The 19,808-nt window shown below is 43.1% G+C and overlaps 1 protein-coding gene across 3 annotated transcripts; it reads left to right on the top strand.

Annotated features, from left to right (window-relative positions):
* The first annotated feature begins 1,389 nt into the window (after positions 1-1,389).
* Positions 1,390-17,611, top strand: b3galt2 (UDP-Gal:betaGlcNAc beta 1,3-galactosyltransferase, polypeptide 2). 3 transcript variants are annotated; one of them, XM_061078226.1, is made up of 3 exons: positions 1,390-1,526; positions 4,236-4,691; positions 15,309-17,611. In XM_061078226.1, the coding sequence occupies exon 3, from the start codon at positions 15,652-15,654 to the stop codon at positions 16,945-16,947; it is 1,296 nt and encodes a 431-aa protein (XP_060934209.1). In that variant the 5' UTR covers positions 1,390-1,526; positions 4,236-4,691; positions 15,309-15,651; the 3' UTR covers positions 16,948-17,611. The 3 variants fall into 3 exon arrangements, with proteins under 3 accessions (XP_060934209.1, XP_060934211.1, XP_060934210.1); XM_061078228.1 differs by lacking the exon at positions 4,236-4,691; XM_061078227.1 differs by lacking the exons at positions 1,390-1,526; positions 4,236-4,691 and adding an exon at positions 1,701-1,759.
* Positions 17,612-19,808: the final 2,197 nt, after the last annotated feature.

Below are 19,808 nucleotides of genomic sequence, written 5' to 3'. Positions count from 1 at the left end.
TTCCTGCTTTTTGCAAAGAGGACAAACTGGAGCACTTACCTCCGTTTTATTGACATTGTAAAAGGCATGACAGTCACACGAGAGGAGATGCTATCCGGTATAAAGGAGATAATAAGTAAATAAATGTCTACTGTACATAAGGGTGAGTGTGTGTGTCTCTCTTTGTGTGTGTGTGTGTGTGTCTGCGTGCACAGGAGACTGAGTTCCTCTGAGTTTCAGCTGAAGCACACGTGGTGTTCGGAGATACTCCCCGAGCTCCGGCAATTAATGATGACCGTTTAAATTGTGATACCCCGGCCTTTCCTGAGTTAAGGAAGTCGCCTCCCTAATAGATGCCACATGATATAAGTGCTGCAAACCTGGCAACGATACCAGAAATCAATCACCACCATTACTTTCCTTTTTGACAAATACGCTTCTCTCCAGCCACGTAGAGCTAATGGCCTCCAACGTATTTCTGTCAAAGACACGGGCTCCTATTAATTATTCAGTCACCTGTGCTCCTTCGCCGCGGCGCTTCCTTACAATATTTACGGTGCAGCGAGAGTCTGCTCTCCCACCGGCCCCCCCGTCCCCCCGTCCCCCCAAGTGAGAGCGAGCTGCTGTAGCACGAGGCCACGACTCCCAGCTGCTCCACTTCCTACCGGGAGAGGTGGACGCTACACGAGTGTAAACATGACTGATGGAGGGTTTGCTTTGTGTTTCAGTCGTTAATGAGGCAGGGAGAGTTTCCTCAGCGCTCTGTGACGGAGGGAGAGAGTCGCCTGTTTCTGTATTGCAGTCGGCCTAAAGGTGAAATGATGCTGAATGCAGTGGATCACCACGTGTGCACGATGCTAATGTGCACACCGTGAGTTATTGCATTTTTTTAATTAAAAAGCCGAAACCGAGGAGCCGCGGGAAATCGTGCAGTGAAAAACAAAGAGCACAGGGAATCCAGCTGTTCCCAGACAACCACTGGCCACCAGCTCTCACACCAGTTAAATCCCCCTTTTCCACCCACAAAAGGGGGGGGCTTGGGAGAGGGAGAGAAAGGGATGCTGCATTCAAGTGAACGTGGGAAAAGTGGGAGGAATGAGTTTCAGGCAAAAGATCCTGCTTAAAGGGAAGAAGTGCATTTGAAGACGTTTGCTTCTCTTGCATTTGACGTGTGCTTTGTGGATGTAATGGAAAATTCCACTGATGAATTATTTACCACTGGGATGAATGACTTCCTCCTGTTTTGACAGTTTTCTGTGTCCTTAGCTGATGAAACCTCAAAGTTCATGCCCTTACTGGGTAACTCCTCCCCATGTTGACTTTTATATGGGTGTGGTTGATTCCTCTTTCTGGTGCACTGATGCCAGACTATTTGTTTTAATTTCTCTTGTATAACAATGCACAAAACAACTTCCCTTTTCCTTACGCACCCTCTGCAGAGCTTACAAAAACAACTCCGGTCTGGGAAACTCTTTATTTCACATCTCGAGATAAATGTCCACCACATGGACACTACACCCACCACACCCCCCTCCATCGACACAGTGGTGAGTAGATAACGACTGAGTTTTAACATTTTTCTGTGGACTATCACGTTATTATCTGCACGGCTGAATCCTCGTGTTATCGTCCTGGAGGCCTTTGCACAACAGGCACATTTCTGTTGTGTGTGAGTCATTGGAAGCTTTTTTACTTTTTTTTTACCAACCTTCTCTGAAAAAGGAAAATATATTGACTTCAAGAAGTAATTTTCACAAACAGCAACTCACATTTCAGACATGTGAGTATCACTGTTTTTATTCGGTGTATTAATACAGGTTTTAATGGTGTTTCATGTCTTCAAACAAGCATTTTCCTTTTTTTTTTACATTATTTTATATTTTCTTGAAAAACACATCAACTTAATCTTCATAATCTACTAAACTGAGATATGGGATATGTATTTAAATGTTTTATTTGCATCTTTAAATTGTACAAACACCGCGTTGTTGTTTTTTTTAATGCTGGCCGAACTTGTTCATATCTTCGTGCAGTTCAGAGCGTATCCGCAGGTCAATATATAGTAACTGCCATTTATTGTAATAACTCTCTTCTCAGAATTTAATCAAATGTTTCAGCATGTGTCAAATAATAGCAAAAGTCAGGAAAAGGACTTTAATATCAGTAATTACACAGGCTCCTACCTATCAAGTTTTAATCAGCCTGTAACACCTTGTGTGTGTGTGTGTGTGTGTGTGTGTGTGTGTGTGTGGGCCCGAGATATTACTCTGTGTGGGGACCTACATACGTTTAGTGACTTACGAGGACCTTGCTTCATTATGAGGACAAAAACACTTTCTATACTTTTGTATGTTGAAATAACGTGAAAATGTCACGTTATATATATTCTTTAAATATCTTGTTACACAGAAAACATCTTGTAATTCCAGAAAAAATAAAAAACACAATAGCTTAAAGTGTTTAACGCTATAACTTTATACATTTGTATGTTGTAATAACAAAAAATGAATCATGTTATATTGTTGAAATATGATGTTGGAACATGAAGACATCTTCTTGTAACAAGGCGTCGATGATACGTTATTTTTCTTCTCTTATGGCTGCACTATGCCATGAGAAATATAACAAAATATAATATATAGTTCATAAGAATAATATATAGTCGATTATGTTTATAAGTTTATTTACAGTGCAAGATGGTGGCATCAGAATCTGGAACAATTTGGCTTGAAAATGTGCTCTTTCACGAAAAACATTTTTGTTTGTGTGTCTGTGTGTGTGTGTGTGTGGAGCGGAGATATTACTCTGTGTGGGGACCTACATACTTTTCGTCACTTATGAGGACCTTGCTTCATTATGAGGACAAAAACACTTTCTATACTTCTGTATGTTGAAATAACGTGAAAGGGTAACGTTATATGTATTCTTTAAATATCTTGTAACAGAAAAAACATGTAATACCAGAAAAAAAAATTAGCGTTAAGTGTTTAACGCAATAACTTTATACATTTGTATGTTGTAATAACAAAAAATGAATCATGTTATATTGTTGAAATATGCTGTTGGAACATGAAGACATCTTCTTGTAACAAGGCTTCGATGAAAAGTTATTTTTCTTCTTCTCTTATGGCTGCACTATGCCATAAGAAATATAACAAAATATAATATATAGTTCATTAGAGTAATATATAGTCGATTATGTTTATTAGTTTATTAACAGTGCAAGATGGTGGCATCAGAATCTGGAACAATTTGGCCTGAAAATTTGCTCTTTCACGAAAAACATTTGTGTTTGTGTGTGTCTGTGTGTGTGTGTGTGTGGGGCCGAGATATTACTCTGTGTGGGGACCTACATACTTTTCGTCACTTATGAGGACCTTGCATCATTATGAGGACAAAAACACTTTCTATACTTTTGTATGTTGAAATAACATGAAAGGGTAACGTTATATGTATTCTTTAAATATCTTGTAACAGAAAAAACATGTAATACCAGAAAAAAAAAATTACACAATAGCGTAAAGTGTTTAACGCTATAACTTAATACGTTTGTATGTTGTAATAACAAAAAATGAATCATGTTATATTGTTGAAATATGATGTTGGAACATGAAGACATCTTCTTGTAACAAGGCTTCGAGAAAAAGTTATTTTTCTTCTTCTCTTGTGGCTGCACTATGCCATAAGAAATATAACAAAATATAATATATAGTTCATTAGTGTAATATATAGTCGATTATGTTTATTAGTTTATTAACAGTGCAAGATGGTGGCATCAGAATCTGGGACAATTTGGCCTGAAAATTTGCTCTTTCACGAAAAACATTTGTGTTTGTGTGTGTGTCTGTGTGTGTGTGTGTGTGTTGAGGGGAGGGGAGAGGAGGGGGGCGTGGATTATTTTTTTCACCGCACAACCCGCAAACGCAACACTCGCGTCGCTCTGGGTCACGTGGGGTGCTCCGCTAAGAATGCGGTGACGTGCTGGAGTTCCGTCAGAGGAGCGGTGTCTGACAGCCAGTGTGCCCGGGACAGCAGCTGCCTTCCCCGGCTGAGACACAGCGGTCGGTCCGGGGCGCAGCGGAGGAAGGAGAAGAAGAGGACACAAAAGAGACGGGAGGAAGCTGCAGGGACGAGCCGCTGGGTTTTTTGGGTGTTTTTCCCTCCTCCTGCAGGACTGAGATCGGACTCATTGGTGCACAAGGATTTTATGTGTTTTTGATTCAGTGTTTTTTCCTCCATCTCCTCCTGCACATCAGCCTCCGAGCAGCGGGGAGGAGCAGCTCCCTCTCCCGCTGCTTGCGCGTCCCTCCAGCGGACCAGCTGGATGCTGCGGTGTTTCTCTCTCTCTCTCTCTCCATCTCTCCATCTCTCCTCTGTGGAAAGCAACTTAAACCCGGGGGGGGAAACACAGGAGTGAAGCTGCGGAGGGGAGAAGCAAGAAACATCAGGATCGACTAAGTAGGACCGGGAGAGGAGGAGGGTGGTCCCCTGGCCGGAGGAGGAGAGCCTCCAGCCCGGAGGAGGAGAGCCTCCAGCCCCGCGGGGAATGAGGACGCATCCCGGTGGGATTAAGAGCTTGAAACCCGGGTTGTTTCCGAGCCTCGGAGGGTCGGTGATGGCGGGTGGAGGCTCCAGGGTTCAGCCACTCCATCAGCCACTCCATCAGCCGTCAGCAGCACCGTCAGCAGGAGCAGCAGCATGAGGAGGAGGAGGTACACAGCCCTGCACGTCTCATCAGACCCCAACACACCCTCATTATTCATTTAGCCTTCCCCGCCCTCATCCCCACTCCATTACATCTCCCACTGCCATCCATCCATCCATCCATCCATCAACCCCCCCATCCCACATCCATGCTCTTCACACGCACCCTCCCCTTGCATCCTGCATCTCCTCCCCATCACCAGGCACCTTGTGGTCCAAGTGGCTCCTCAGGCAGATGTTCAACACACCTTGATTTCACTCAATCTCTAAAGATGAACGTGGATGAGTTTTTAGATTCAGGTTTAGGGACCCCCCTTTACTGGGAGCTGTCACTGGGCGAGGCCATCGATTGGGGTTCAATTAACCAGTCTTCTTCTTCTTCTTCTTCTTCTTCTTCTTCTTCTTCTTCTTCTTCTTCTTCTTCTTCTTCTTCTTCTTATCCACTTCATCACGTATACAGCTGCCTGAGCCACTTGGCCCTCCCATCCTCCTTGCATGCTTAGGGATATCTGTTAACTGCTGTGATGGACATTTAAAAAAAATAAATAAAAAATCAGCTAAGCTCACCATCTGGGTGTTCGCCCTGCCCACCAGACTATGAAACTTTAATAGGGTCTAATTTTCAAACCACCTCATAATTTATTGCTGTGGCATCTGAACCGACGTAGAGAGCAGGTTGCAGGGAGGATGGAGAATATACAGCCTGGGCGCTATTAACAAAGTAAAAACAGAAACAATGCTTAGATTTATATATTCACTGGTAAAAGTTGTCTGCTGCATTATGAGGGGGGGGGGAAATCAATGTCGCGTAATATTTAATACATCTGCAGTCGCTCGCTTTATTTCCCTGTTGTCTCCTGTGTGTTGAGATGGAGTTTCAAAAAGCTGCTCAATCATTTGTCACCGAACAAATGGATTCAAACGTTGCACCCGGTGTCCATATCCTATCTTATGGCTTTGACTTAAAGGGTTAGCTCCAATCAAAATAATCAAAATAACTTGAATTGTGAAGTTTTGATATTGGCCTGCGATCTCTGCCACCACATTAACAATATGTCAAGGTACATTTTTTTTCAATTATACTAATTGAGCAATTGCTTAGTCTTTAAAATGACATAAAAACTCGAAATTATCAAATTGCTTGTTTTGTCGGTCAAGATGTCAAAGATATTATGAAGTTTTGATATTGGCCTGTGATTTCTGCCACCACATTAATAATATGTCAAGGTACATTTATTACAATTTAACTAATTGAGCAATTGTTTAGTCTTTAAAATTACATAAAAAACACGAAAATCATCAAATTGCTTGTTTTGTCGGGCAAGATGTCAAAGATATTCAATTTTCCGTCACATGTGCCAAAAAAAATACTTATCGATCCAGTTAGAGGACTGATAATTAATGAATAATTTCAGCTCTAAGATATTCAGTGAGAACTGCCCTTGTGGACAGAGAGTTCCCCGACTGGCCTCTATCACAATAACCCTCCTCTCTTCTTTGTATAAGGGTGGAGGCAGCACCTCCCAGAGATAGTTTCATCACGGGTAAATAAAACCAAACTGTCTCCGCAGCAAAGCACGGCCTGTGCTTGTTTTTAAGATTATGGTGGACTAACCTTTCAAAGTTCAAATATGGTCATGTTGTGTAATTGGGAGGGGCAGCTCCAGTGGCCTGGCCCAGATCAGACCGGCCTAGAGTGATGAAGAGTGGAAAAACAGCTGTCATCCAGTCTCACTCATCTGCTCTGAAGCACTTAGCAAGAATGCAACCACCCGATCCCACTGGTCCTATCCCACTGGTCCTATCCCACTGGTCCTATCCCACTGGTCCTATCCCCATTTAGTCACTTATTCACCAAATATGGTCACTTTACTAAAAAACCCCAAAATACTGTTTCTCACAGTGAGTTTGTTTAAGTGAAACCTCAACACACTGTGGATTATCCACAGGAGCGAACACACTTATTTTGTGGAGCGATGTGCTGCTGTGAAATTTTCCAAATGTCATGTTTTCAATAATTTGAACCGCACCAATTGCCCTGTTCCATTTGTATATGATTTGTGGCATACATCTAAAAGCAGATAAAACCATCTGCATCACTCAACTTAGAACAAGAGGAGAAGAGAGAGAGCAGGTTAAATGGATTTAGGTTCATTATGAAAAGAAATCTCAATAGAAAATAGGACCATTATTCAAAATTGAATCTCTCATACCAGTAACTTTCTAACCTTGGATACTTCTTTTGTGTATGTTTATTTCATGGATATATGTATGTTTGTATTGTGATGGAAATTCATCTTGAGATTTGAAATAATGAAATTCTCAGATTTGGAATGGAACAACACGCCGCAAGTTCACAAAAGCCAGAACTTATACAAAGAGGCGTTAGATAAGAGATGATATTAAAAAAAGAAGACATCATAGACATGAAAGACATAGATGATGATCTCATGTCTTTCATGTCTATGATGTCTTCTTTTTTTAATACCATCTCTTATCTTCTGTGTCCGTCCGTCCGCGGTACCAGTTGGAAGAAAAACATCACCAAATAAGGGTTCCATCCTGTCAGGTAGACAGTATCACAGCAGTGAGACACCTAGTCAGGTGGTTTCCACTACCTTAGACAATGGTCAGTGGAATTTTCCATTACAGTATATTTATACTATATCATTTAACATTATAGTTCCAAACATGTAAGCTGACTAAACTAATCGAACCAAGCTAAACGTAATGGATAGGGGTTCAAAACTGAAAGTTATTGATGAACAGTTTCTTCTATACGTAAAGCATAAATTAAAGTAAATCGTAAAAGTTAAAGTAGATGAAGGTACCCAGTTTAGATTAGATTTAGATTAGATTAGATTCAACTTTATTGTCATTGCACAGTACAAGTACTACGAAATGCAGTTTAGCTTCTAACCAGAAGTGCAAAAAAGGTAGTAAAAGTGCAGAGTATTGTGCATATTAAAGTGAAAATGTAAATAAATAAGATCTGTACATTAAGAAATATATATGGAATATGACATGTTGGTGTCCTGGGGCGCCTTGAATCTTATGTCTAGACATTTAAGAACTATTCAAGATGCGCTCTGCTAAATTCCTCTTACTCTGAACGTTATTTGTCTTGCAGAAGGCAAGTCAGACTTTCACTATTGGCTGTGATGTCTCTAGAGCTCGTCCTGACCTGTGAAACTTCTTGTAATAAACATTATACTTGAAGTTCTGGGTCTGCGGTCTCCTCTTTTCAAACACCGACTTCGACAAGACACCGCTGCTAAAAGACACAACACTACTTTTTTAACTTTATTCAGTAAATATAGCAAAACAATGCTTTTGCGTGACATAGACAAACAGATCCTGGCCGATTTATGAAAATCTCCTGACAGGTAGCCAAGACGCGGAGGAATTGATACCTTAGTGCAGGGGTCACCAACCTTTTTGAGACTAAGCTACTTCGAAGGTACTGACTAGTACGAAGGGCTACTTGTTTGATACAAACTTCCTGAATAACAAAGTTGCACAGATCACATTTTAATAATAATAATAATAATAATGAAAGGGATTTAACAGTTAAATAAAAACAAGAAGTTAAAATACAAGAAGAGAATCCAATAAAAATGAATAATAATAATAAAAAAAATATGATAGCAAAAATACAGTATCAAAATTAAATTAAATTTCTAGGGCTGCAAAGCAGCACTGGGCGGGCCCGAGCACATGCATTTTGAAGCGTTGCATGCGTTTTGCCTGAAAATAATAATAAAAACAAAGATTCCTTTATTCCGATATTTGACAGGCTCAGCATCAAAGGATTAATGGTCGATGTATGTACAGGTCATCGTGTTTTAATGGCCAGAACATCGTGTTTTCATGGCGTGTAATCAAACTTTGACGCCACGCCACAGTCACACCGTGTGACTAAAAAAAAATGCGTCAGTCAGTTTTTATCTCCATCTTGTTGTGATGACACTCATCTCAATTTGACGTTGATCCGATGAAAACCCTGGTACAAGTACATCAAAGTAAAAATGTGGAATATGGCCAAATTGGCCACTAAATGCAAGATAGCAGGCTTCCTGTTGTGTTTTTCCAATTGCACCTAAAGACTTTTTTGTTTGTCTGGTCATGATACACCTGTATATCGATTTTTGTGAAGACCGGTCAATGTGAACACGTTCCAGGGGTCTCGGGGGGCACAGTTGAGCCATTTTGCGACAGTTGAGCATGTTAAAGCCCTCAAAAAGCCAATTAATTTGCCTGAATAATAATAATAAGAAGAAGAATAAATAATCCTTACAATAAAAATAGGGTCCTCCCTGACCTTTGATCAGTGCTCGGGCCCTAATAATCCTTACAATTTCAATAGGGTCTCACCAGACACCTTTGATGTCTGTGCTCGGGCCCTAATAACAGTATTAAGAGGGATTGTATGACATAAGAACGATGAATACCCTATGAGCAGGATAAAAATATAAAAATATATAAATATGAATACACTGTAGGCGGGATAATACAGTTGTAAAAAAAAAGTAACAGTCAGTGCAAATGTACAAAAATGTTCAGTGTTTGGAGGCGGGTGTGTTAGAACACCTTGGTGACCTACTGGTGATATAGGGATGAAGAAGGTCACTAATGTACTCCGGTGCCAGACCATGCACGGCTCTACGAGTTAATACAAGAACCTTAGAGTGGATCCTAAACCTGATGGGAGGCCAATGCAAAGAGAATAGAATCACTGTGATGTGAGTTGTCTGACTTCACCTGTTCAACGATCATCTCCAGCTCAAGTTTTGATACAATAGACCTTAGTTTTACAATATTTATTAACTGAAAGAAAGTATGAACAAGTCAAATAATTAATATGTTGAGCAAAATGCATTTCCTGATCAAATATAACCACAAGATTTCCGTAGGTTAAACTGTACAACTGAGGAAAGGGACCCAACTGTCTGAGGCCAAAATTAGAACTTCAGTCTTGTCTGTATTAAGTTGTAAAAGGTTGTTAGACACCCAGTTGTCAATGGCAACCAGACAGTTGTTTAATACAAGACAGTTTATCTGCGTTATCAGGCGCATAGAGCGAAATATCATCGGCGTAACAGTGACGTGATATATATGTGAAATTGCTAATGATATGACACAAGGTGAACATATAAAACAAATAATAGAGGACCCAAGACAGACCCCCCACTGCCTAAGCCTTTCAATCACGTGTCAAAAGCTGCACTGAGATTGAGCAGCACCAACATGGAGCATTCACCCTTATCAGCAGACATCATAATGTCATTGGTGATTCTAAGAAGTGCAGCTTCAGTTGAATGCTTCTGGAGGAAACTCGATTGGAACTTGTCCAAGATTTCGTGAGTTGTCAGGAAGGTTGGCAGCAACTTTTTCTAGGATTTTAGAAATAAATGGCAGACTCGGTGACACTTAAGAAAAAGCTGCAGGAGATGTCATCGACATGAATATTAAAATCACCAACTAGAACCGCTAGGATAAAAAAAATCACTGAATCCTGATATAAAATAACTGTTAAAACCAGGGGGGGGGGGGGGCGGTAAATTGAAATACAATAAAATGGATTCGAAAAGCCAACTTTGGTTCACTCCAGTTCAAAAGAGGAGAAAGCAGCAGTGCCCACTGTCCGACATCAGAAACACTTCTTAACAACCTCAGCGAGTCCTCCCCCCCGGCCCGAGGACCTCGGAGTGCCGATAAAAGTTCAGTCAGGTGGGCACAGTTCAATTTAAGGGCCGTAGTCGTCGTAGTCTTGAACAATACAACATTAATAAAACAGGAATATGAAACCCTGAATCCTCAATTCAGTAAATAAGAATTTGGACGACCAGCTGGTCAAATAACTTGCAGTCAGTCAGATGGAGAGAGAGTGAAAGTTGAGGAGAGGGACGGCAGCATCCTCCACTTGTTTTCTTTGGCCGCAGTCAGACATTAAACAACGGTCAGTAAACGAGAGGTGATCAAGGAGTCATGCGGCCGAACAGGGTCGATGGAAGTGAAGAGTGCACGGAGGGTTTAAGAGCCGACCACAGCAGCACTGCGGGGAGAGCTGCGGCCTCCTCACTGTCAAGTGTTCGCTCTGAACGGATTGTTCCCATTGTTCTTTTACATATGAGTTGTATCTTCCTCTTTGCTCAGTGACATAACCCTGCTCTCACTACAACGCATTAGACAATCACACCTAACCAGTTTGAAGGTCGTGAATCCTTCCTGCAACAGGTGCTTGTTCCTTTGGATTACAAATCAGAATTATGCAACAGGTCCCGGACATAGTTTAACCAAGAACCAATCAAATCCAAACGGTCTCCGCCCCCCGAAACCAGTGTCACTCAAAATTGCAGCTAGGCTAGTTTTTTTATTAGGGCCCGAGCACAGACATCAAAGGTGTCTGGTGAGACCCTATTGAAATTGTAAGGATTATTATTATTATTAGGGCCCGAGCACCGAATGGTGAGAGGCCCTATTGAAATTGTAATGATTATTATTATTATTATTATTTTTCCGGCAAAAGGATGGGCTTTTTGAGGGCTTTAACGTGCTCAAAAAGTTGTTAAACTTTGCAGTAAATTAGAACTTGGTGGAAATAGACGTATGATGGAGTATTTGGAAATGGGCGTGGCAAAATGGCTCAACAGCGCCACCTGGAACGCAGCCCCTAGGTTTCCCCATGGCCGATCTTCACCAAAATCGGGGGAAAGGTGTATCGTGACTAATCATACAAAAAAGCCTCAAGAAGCATTATGAAAAAAGCAACAGGAAGTCCGCCATTTTGGATTTGGTGGCCATTTTGACCATATTCCACGTTTTTACTTTGATGTACTTGTCGTTGGGCTTTCATCGGATCAACTTAAAATTTAAACCAGTGTCATCACAACAATATGGAGATCTAAAGTTATCAAAAAAATCAACTTTTCGTCAGAGCCTGTGACCGTGGCGTTGCGTCAAAGTTTGATGAAACGCCATCAAAACACGGGCGTCTGTATCTCGGACATATTTGATCCGATCAAGTCCAAACTCGACACATAAGACAAAAGTCGCAACCCGAAGACAACAACACAGAAATCGTGACTTAAAATCACAGCGCCCCCTGGTGGCAGCAGGAAATGTCTTGTTTTTGGTACGTCTCACACTTGGAAGTATTTCTCCTCATCCCCTTTGCACAACCATGTGAAACTATGTCAAATGGGTCTCAAGACATTGATAATGAAGATATAAGATTACTGTGACTTTTCGTCAAACGCCATATTAATGGCGTGGCATCAAAGTTCATCAATTCGCCATGACACACGAAATTGCTATAACTTCGGTGTTCAAGGTGCAATCTCCCTCAAACTACATGTGTGTGTCAACAGCCCCCCCCCTGAAAGCTGTCAGATGGGTTTAAGGAATGGGCGTGGCAATATAACTGACTAGCGCCCCCTAAAGGGTAGCCCCGGCACTACGATTGGCCTACAGCTACGAAAATCGACGGGGACATGTGTCTTTTCATGACAAAGAAATAAGTCTCTTGGATAGATATGCTAGAGTAAACAGGAAGCCGGCCATTTTGGATTTGGTGGCCATTTTGGCCATATTCTGCATATTTACTTTGATATACTTGTCGTAGAGCTTTCCTCAGATCAACTTAAAATTTATATGAGTCTAATCACAACAAGATGGAGATTCAAAGTTATCAAAATTTTATTTTTTCGTCAGAGCCTCTGACCATGGCGTGGCGTCAAAGTTTGATGAAACGCCATCAACACACGAGTTTCTGTATCTCAGACATATTTGGTCTGATCAAATCCAAACTAGACACATAAGACAAGATTCCCGACCTGAAGACATCTACACAGAAATCGTGACTTAAAATCACAGCGCCCCCTGGTGGCTACAGGAAGTGAAGCGTTTATCCTTGCCGCAGTGCCGAACGCATGCAACGCGGAGACGAGCGCTTGCTCATCCAACGTTCTCTCTTCTCCGACCGCAACAGACTTGGAACGAGCGTGTGCTCGGGCCCGTTAGTGCTACAACGTAGCCCTAGTTTTTTAATTGTGTCTCGAGGAAAAGCTGTCGTATGTTGTAGCCACGCCCATTTAACCAGGTAATCATACCTCAGGGAGAAATTACAGCGTTGTCACAATCACAATGTGGAATGTTTCACTGAATGGAGGCAGCGCCCTCATTGACACCGGGGAGTTTTTCTTGTGCATGTATTAAACACTTTGTGGAGTCATAAACAGACCAGGGCCGGGGATGTAGCCATGGCAACACAACGCTACCTGTGGGGAGTGATGTGTCCACCTCGCCGTCCAACGTCTCTTTCTCTTCTCACTCTGTTGTGTTTCCTCCCTCTGGGCTCCGAGCAGATGTGGCGACAGAGCCGGGGCTGTAATGGACGCCTGGTATTTCACCGCTGTGTCACTCTCCCAGCGTTCGCTCTAATTATTGACCGCTACAGAATTGCCGGGGCTTTAATTAGTGCTAGTGTAACTAATTGGCTCGCACAGAAGTGACATTGATGGGAGGCAAGAAAATGAATTAATGAGGAGAGGCATTGGCAGATTCATCGGAGCTGCTAAAAAGTAAAGATGGATGCCTGGTCTCTCGTGGAGCTGGCGTTTGCATCAGCAAGAAAACAAAGTCGCACACTCGACCACTCGCGGCCGTCGACATGTGTGTGTGTGTGTGTGTGTGTGTGGGCGGGTGGGTGGATGGTCGTGTGTGGGCATCCGTCACGTGTGTGTGTGTGTGTTTCTCTGTGTACATTTGTATTCATGTGTATACGTAGCCCCCTGTGTGTGTCCACTTCATCAGAGCTCAGATGTAACTAGATGTTCATTCAGTTGACAGGAGAAATCTCTCAAGCGCTGGATATGCTTGGATGTAAAGTATGTTAACCTTTAAAACAAAGCCGGCCCTGGCCCCTCTCATTCTCCTGTAATTGCTTGCGCCGGGTAAGCTCACTCGCCTGAAAAGGTTATCGTGTTCCCTGCCAGTTGTCATGACGAATGAGCAAACATAACAGGAAATGAAAATTGGAAGTTCAGAAAAAATCATGCCGCACGCTGAGTTGACGTGTAGCGTTTGCATAAAGTAACGCTCCGTTGTTCGCTGTCCTCAAATTATGACAACGCAAGCAGACGAATCAACAAAATGGCAACGCAGGCAGACCATAAATTAATACACTCACAAAAGGAAAGATGGATTCCAGATTCGCACACTGCTGCTGCATTAATATTCACTAGGGTCTAGCTCAACCTGCAAGTTTCTGCTGGCATATCCTGTTTTCGCTGGTGACGTGTGTGTGTGAGCTAGTTATGCACAGCGCTGAGGATGTGTGTATCTAGTGTGGATGTAATTATGTGTCGAGGGCACACGCATCTTTTGTGAGTCTACGCACACAATTAGTGATTATGTGTGCCGTGTGTTTGCTGTGTATATCATTAAGTCGGGTCTGCATTAGATTTAGGGTTATTGTGTGTTTTCTAGGGGGCACAGAAATGATTATGTGAGCAGTATTTGCTGTGCATATGATTATGTGCAGTGCACAGTAAATTCTGTGCTTGTGCAAACAGATCGTTTGCTTTGGTGAGTTGAAGAATCAATGTGTGCTTACATGATCGCCTTTGTGCCTCCCTCTGTGGATAACTCCCTGAGGGCAGAAGATGCAATCTTACACATCACATTTTGTCAGCGCTGTTGCAACCGTGCATGTGTTTTATTTGCATTCGTACGTTTATGTGCACGTTTCCTTGTTTGTGCTAGATAGAAGATGGAGCAGCCTGGGTGGCCACAGTAGGCAGCGTAGATAAGCTGAAGGTGCGACGAGAATAGCAGGGAGAGGCTGTTATCATCGGAGGCTGGCACAGGCCTCGGAACCGCTGCCTGCTGGACCCTGAAAACTCATCCTGACAGATTCATCTCCTCCCTGGCTGTCGTCGCGTGGTGGGGGGCTGATGACACTCTCTCAACCAAGCAGCTCAGTGTAGTGTTAGCCGGCCCCACGTTGTGCAAACCTGCAATTTATAAATCTGCCCTTGGCATTAAGCTGAATAATGGCATGCAAGAGGCAACTAGGAATATGCCAGAGCCAGCTCAGATTCCACAAAGACCTTTATAGACTTCTGTCTTTTGAATTATTCTGAAAATGTATTTTGTAATGTATCTCAACATCTGGACGTTCTTTACAGATGCACCACAGAAAGAAATGCAGAAACATTTGCAGCATCAATATGTCCTTCTCCCCATGCAACAATATTCACTCCATTTTCCCATTTTATTTCCTCGGGAAGCCACATGCGCACAGCCTGCTGTGCTCTTAGATCCCTGTCCCATTAAAGATGCTACGACGCCGTCATATTGATTCCTTTCAAAATGTTAAGTCAGTTTACCAAAAGAATCCTTTCACCATCGTGGGCTCTGCATCCACAGAAAGCTGTTATTTGGGTTTTTGCATCTGGAAGGAAATAAATTCAGAATGATTCTTTCTGTTGCACGACAAACCATAAAGAAAATGATTCAGTAACAAACTCATTAAGTTGACATCTGACTCTGTGGCCTTGAATGGGAGTGGATTATTGAAGCATTGCCCAGATTAATTATTGTTTTCTTTTTTCTATTTTCAGGTTAGACAGCATGCACACAAAGGAGGAGGCGTCCCTTATCATAACCTGAAGGAGGCACGGCATAGAGCATGAGCCTTTGTTTGTCGACAGCGCCAGAGAAGTGCCAGGGAGAAGCCTCGATGGCCACGGACTCATCGCCCTCCTAGGACCAGGTGCCCTTTAAACCTGCTCCAAGCTGCACTGGTGGACTCATCGTTCTCCACCAGGGGGCTCACTCCAACCCATCTGCCAGCTCAGATCCTCCTCTGATCGTTGGCAACCACATGTTCGAGGTGACTGTGTGTGACCGCCGCCGCCGCCCATACTTGAGCAGCAGCAGCCTCCTGCGACCCCAATCTTCACCATGCAGTGGAGACGGCGGCACTGCTGTCCCATCAAGATGACCTGGACCATCAAGCGTTCAGTCTTTCGGACCCACGTGACAGGCCTCCTCTCGCTGGCTCTGCTCTTCACTTTCTTCTTGTTTTTCAGCCACCAGGACTGGCTGCCGGGACGCAGTGGGCTCCGGGAAAACCCACTCAGTAACACACTGAAGGCCCTTCGCAGCCCCAAGGGAGACGGCAACCAGAGCAGCTCCCTGAGGAGCCTGTGGAGGGACGGGGGATATGTAGCGCCAAAGCCTCTGCTCAACCTCAGCTCTCAGCAGGCGGAGGGGGCGGCAGGAGAGAGAATGGGTGTGATGGGGCTTGGGGACACCATGAGCACCAACAACAGTTTACAGAAGGAGATGGGTGTAGGAGGGACACTCAGTGCTCAGCCCTACCGCTACATCCTGAACGAGCCCTTCAAGTGCAGGGACACCACGCCCTTCCTCATACTCGTCATTGCTGCAGAGCCCAGCCAGGCCGAGGCCAGAAACGCCATCCGTGCGACTTGGGGGAATGAGAGTGTTGCAATGGGCCTGGGGTTTGTCCGTCTCTTTCTGCTCGGAGTAGGAAAGAGCTCTGACACCGTCCTCCAGAGCAGCATCGAGGAAGAGAGCCGCATTCACCGTGACATCATTCAACAGGAATACCAGGACACTTACTACAACCTGACCATCAAAACCCTGATGGGCATGAACTGGGTGGCCACCTACTGCCCACACGCCTCCTATGTGATGAAGACAGACAGCGACATGTTTGTCAACACCGAGTATCTCATCCAAAAGCTGCTGAAGCCCGAGCTGCCTCCCAAGCCTCGGTACTTCACCGGCTACCTGATGAGAGGTTATGCGCCAAACAGAAACAAGGACAGCAAGTGGTACATGGCGCCAGAGCTTTACCCGAGCGAGCGCTACCCGATATTCTGCTCGGGCACGGGGTATGTGTTCTCAGGGGACATGGCCGAGCTGATCTATCAGGCCTCTCTCGGCATACGCAGACTGCACCTGGAGGATGTTTACGTGGGGATCTGCTTGGCGAAGCTTCGCATCGACCCGGTACCCCCACCCAATGAGTTCCTCTTCAACCACTGGCGGGTGTCTTACTCCAGTTGTAAGTACAGCCACCTGATCACGTCGCATCAGTTCCAACCCAACGAACTCATCAAGTACTGGAACCACTTGCAGAGCAACAAGCACAACGCCTGCATCAACATAGCCAAGGAAAAAAATGGCAGATACCGGAACCGAAGGTTTCATGGAGAGAGGCCTCCATGACGCCTCCTGTGACCGCCAAAAAACAAAGGGAGATGGGCACACTGTAACTGCAGCCGTTGGAGGGCACATGGAATCTAGCACTATACACTATTTGGAGAAAAGCACATTGTTTTTGGTATTGTGTACAGTTGATGATCCAAACTATTTTTTTAATTTTAGGAAAAAAGGTAATTATGGTTAAAAGGTAATTATGGTGAACTATTGGGGGTGAAGGACATGTCTGTGAATATATGATAATTCAGGTGCCAACGGGAACGTGGTGGTTCATGCTAATGTGTAGGTTCTCCTCCAAAGGGAAGTACAGTACGTCAAAAAAACAACAACTGTGACACAGTCGTGTTTACACAGACACAAAGGGAAATGTAAGTGTATTATGTGGAAAGTTACACTACCTAAATATGAATGAAAGTATCTTTGACATTGACCAGTGATGCTGCCCTGTTTCTCAGTGTTTACTTTACATATTTATCAAAGAACACGACTCTAACCAGAGGGGTTTATCTGTCATATACTGTATTTTATTTTGAAAAAGAAATCGACACAGAAGCACTCAGAATCACGACAGAGATGACTGAGATTGTATTTTTTAAAGCTTTACATTGATTATGACTGCACTCGAGCAAATGTGCAATGAATCAACTAACAATTAAATGTATTGAAGTCAGTTTGTTGTGTGTATTTTCTCCGGAGTCCTTCGTGGCGTGTGAATAAGAGCGGGTTGATTATATACTTTCCCTATTTCTGTCCAAATACATTACCATTTGTCATTAGGGACTAAAAATAATTGATTAAAGTTTCCGTTATAAACGTATGAATATCCCATATTTGGTTTTATCCATGTTGAGATATTGATTTCACCAATAATCCTTAAATCTTAGCAGCTAATGTTGAAACCAGGAGTGAGTTACAGAAGCGAAGATATTAGCTCAGGTGTAATGGAAGCCATTACTAGAAATGTGCAATGTACAAAACTAGCTGTTACGCCGAGATAAGCTTTTCATCTGCATTTGTTTTTTTTATTTGTTAGCAGGATTACACAAAAACTACAGGGCCCATTTCATAATTCCATTTCATAATGGAAATTAGGAAGATTTTATTGTTTGTTTGGTTTAATTTGAGATATCTTTGTTGCCTTTTCACTGTCATTAACAGTGCAAGTGGGGAGGGAGAATATGGGAGACGACACAGGACTCTGTATTTTAAGTTTTAATGGTGGAGCCTCATTTGGTAAATTGCCGGTTTGAAACTGCACACAGACGAAGCTGGTGCGGGCGTCACCTTGTCGTCAGTGATCCCTGGAGGTTAAATCTGTTCCTCAATCATAACCTTTAAAAATCCCAATTCTGAGTGAACCAGGCAGATAATGTGTATTATCTACAAACATAACCACGGATCGTTAATGTATAAAAAGGTGATATTGTATTCAGTGGACCTTGCAGAAATCCATTAACTTCGGAAAAAGTAAAAAGCATTCAGAGAAGTTCAGGGCAGAAACAATGTGTGTGTGAAGCAATCTCAAGGTTGAGTGATGAGAAATGAATTAAACACCGAACTCTGCAGAATGTTCCCTGTGAAATGTAAAATATTCTGCAGCAAAACACCCAAGTTTAGACTTTAATTAAAAATGAATGCATATGATTTTGAAAGGTTGCTTGTGTCGCTCCGGATGGACCAGAATTTCCAGCTTGTGCAAGTTTGTGTGTGTGTGTGTGAGAGAGAGAGGGTGTGTGTGTGTGTGTGTGTGAGAGAGAGAGGGTGGAAGGAGGCAATAAATAAAAATACACTCCAGTGCTCGGGGCCACCAACAAAAAGAGCATATAATTGGGTGATGACTTGAAATAGCCTCTATCAGATTAAGGTAATTTAATTAAACTAATGGAGAGCCGGGACTCCTGCCCTCGTTTTTTCTCCACCACACATCTGTCAGTCTCGTTTTAATCACCTATTCGTCTGAGTGATTCTGTTTAGGGAGCTGCAAAATGAGTAAACTTCACACAATGGTTATATTTTAAGCTGCTAAGCACCAAGCAGAGGAGGAAAGAGGCTGCTGAAGTGGCGAAGACAGCGGCGGCGGGTGAGGAGAATATCAAGATGTTCGTCTCAGATAAACTGCACAGAGGCAAGGAATTATTTGATGCCGGAGCCACCGGCAGAGACACAACAGCTTTATTCATTATGTTGAATCATGCGAGGGCTGGATCAAGTTCAACTATCCTGACGCTGGAACAAAGCTGCACCTATTCTTCAAACCCTGACATGTGTGAACCGCTTGGGTGTGTTTTGTTTTTCAGGTTTATTAAGTGATCGAGTTTAAAAAAGGTTTGTCTGTGAGATACATCGTTGAAATACCATACCTTACATGTGTCGTGTGCAAACGCTGTTGCAGCCTCTGAGAAAGGTGTGACCGTTTTCCCAGACGCTCCCTCACTTGCACGAGTGAAAGAAATGAAGATAATTACCATGAGGTACAAATGTATTCCAATTACGCAAGAAGGGCAGGTACCTGCCACAAGCAGTGCAGTACACGCTCAGTAAAGCTGTGAGATCAACTCTAATATGTAGCTCTGCCGTTTGGCTGTTTTATTCTTATTTGACTGCATATGAAGGGCAATTCACACAAAACTAGAATTGCCCTCAGTGGAGTGAATACCTCCATTAAATTCAATCAGGCTGCACCAAATTAAACACATGTATGATTCCCTGAAAAATCCGTACTGCAGCCTTCCAGCTTTAGTGGTGATCCGTCCACTGGTTTTCACCTAATCTTGCTTAAATTACAACCAACAACGAGTAAGAGTTGGAGGTTACTAGATGGGTTATTTCAAGGCCTCATGACTACACGTTTGAAGGAATCAGTTTTC

Source organism: Limanda limanda, chromosome 9 (genome assembly GCF_963576545.1).
Source record: "Limanda limanda chromosome 9, fLimLim1.1, whole genome shotgun sequence".
In the NCBI taxonomy this organism is placed as follows: Eukaryota; Metazoa; Chordata; class Actinopteri; order Pleuronectiformes; family Pleuronectidae; genus Limanda; species Limanda limanda.
Note: the sequence above shows the minus strand (reverse complement) of the source record. Positions and strands in the feature narration are given on the sequence as shown.

What these genes read in the sequence shown, in the direction of transcription:
- b3galt2 (XM_061078228.1), top strand. Translation starts at nt 15,652, where the DNA reads ATGCAGTGGAGACGGCGGCACTGCTGTCCCATCAAGATGACCTGGACC.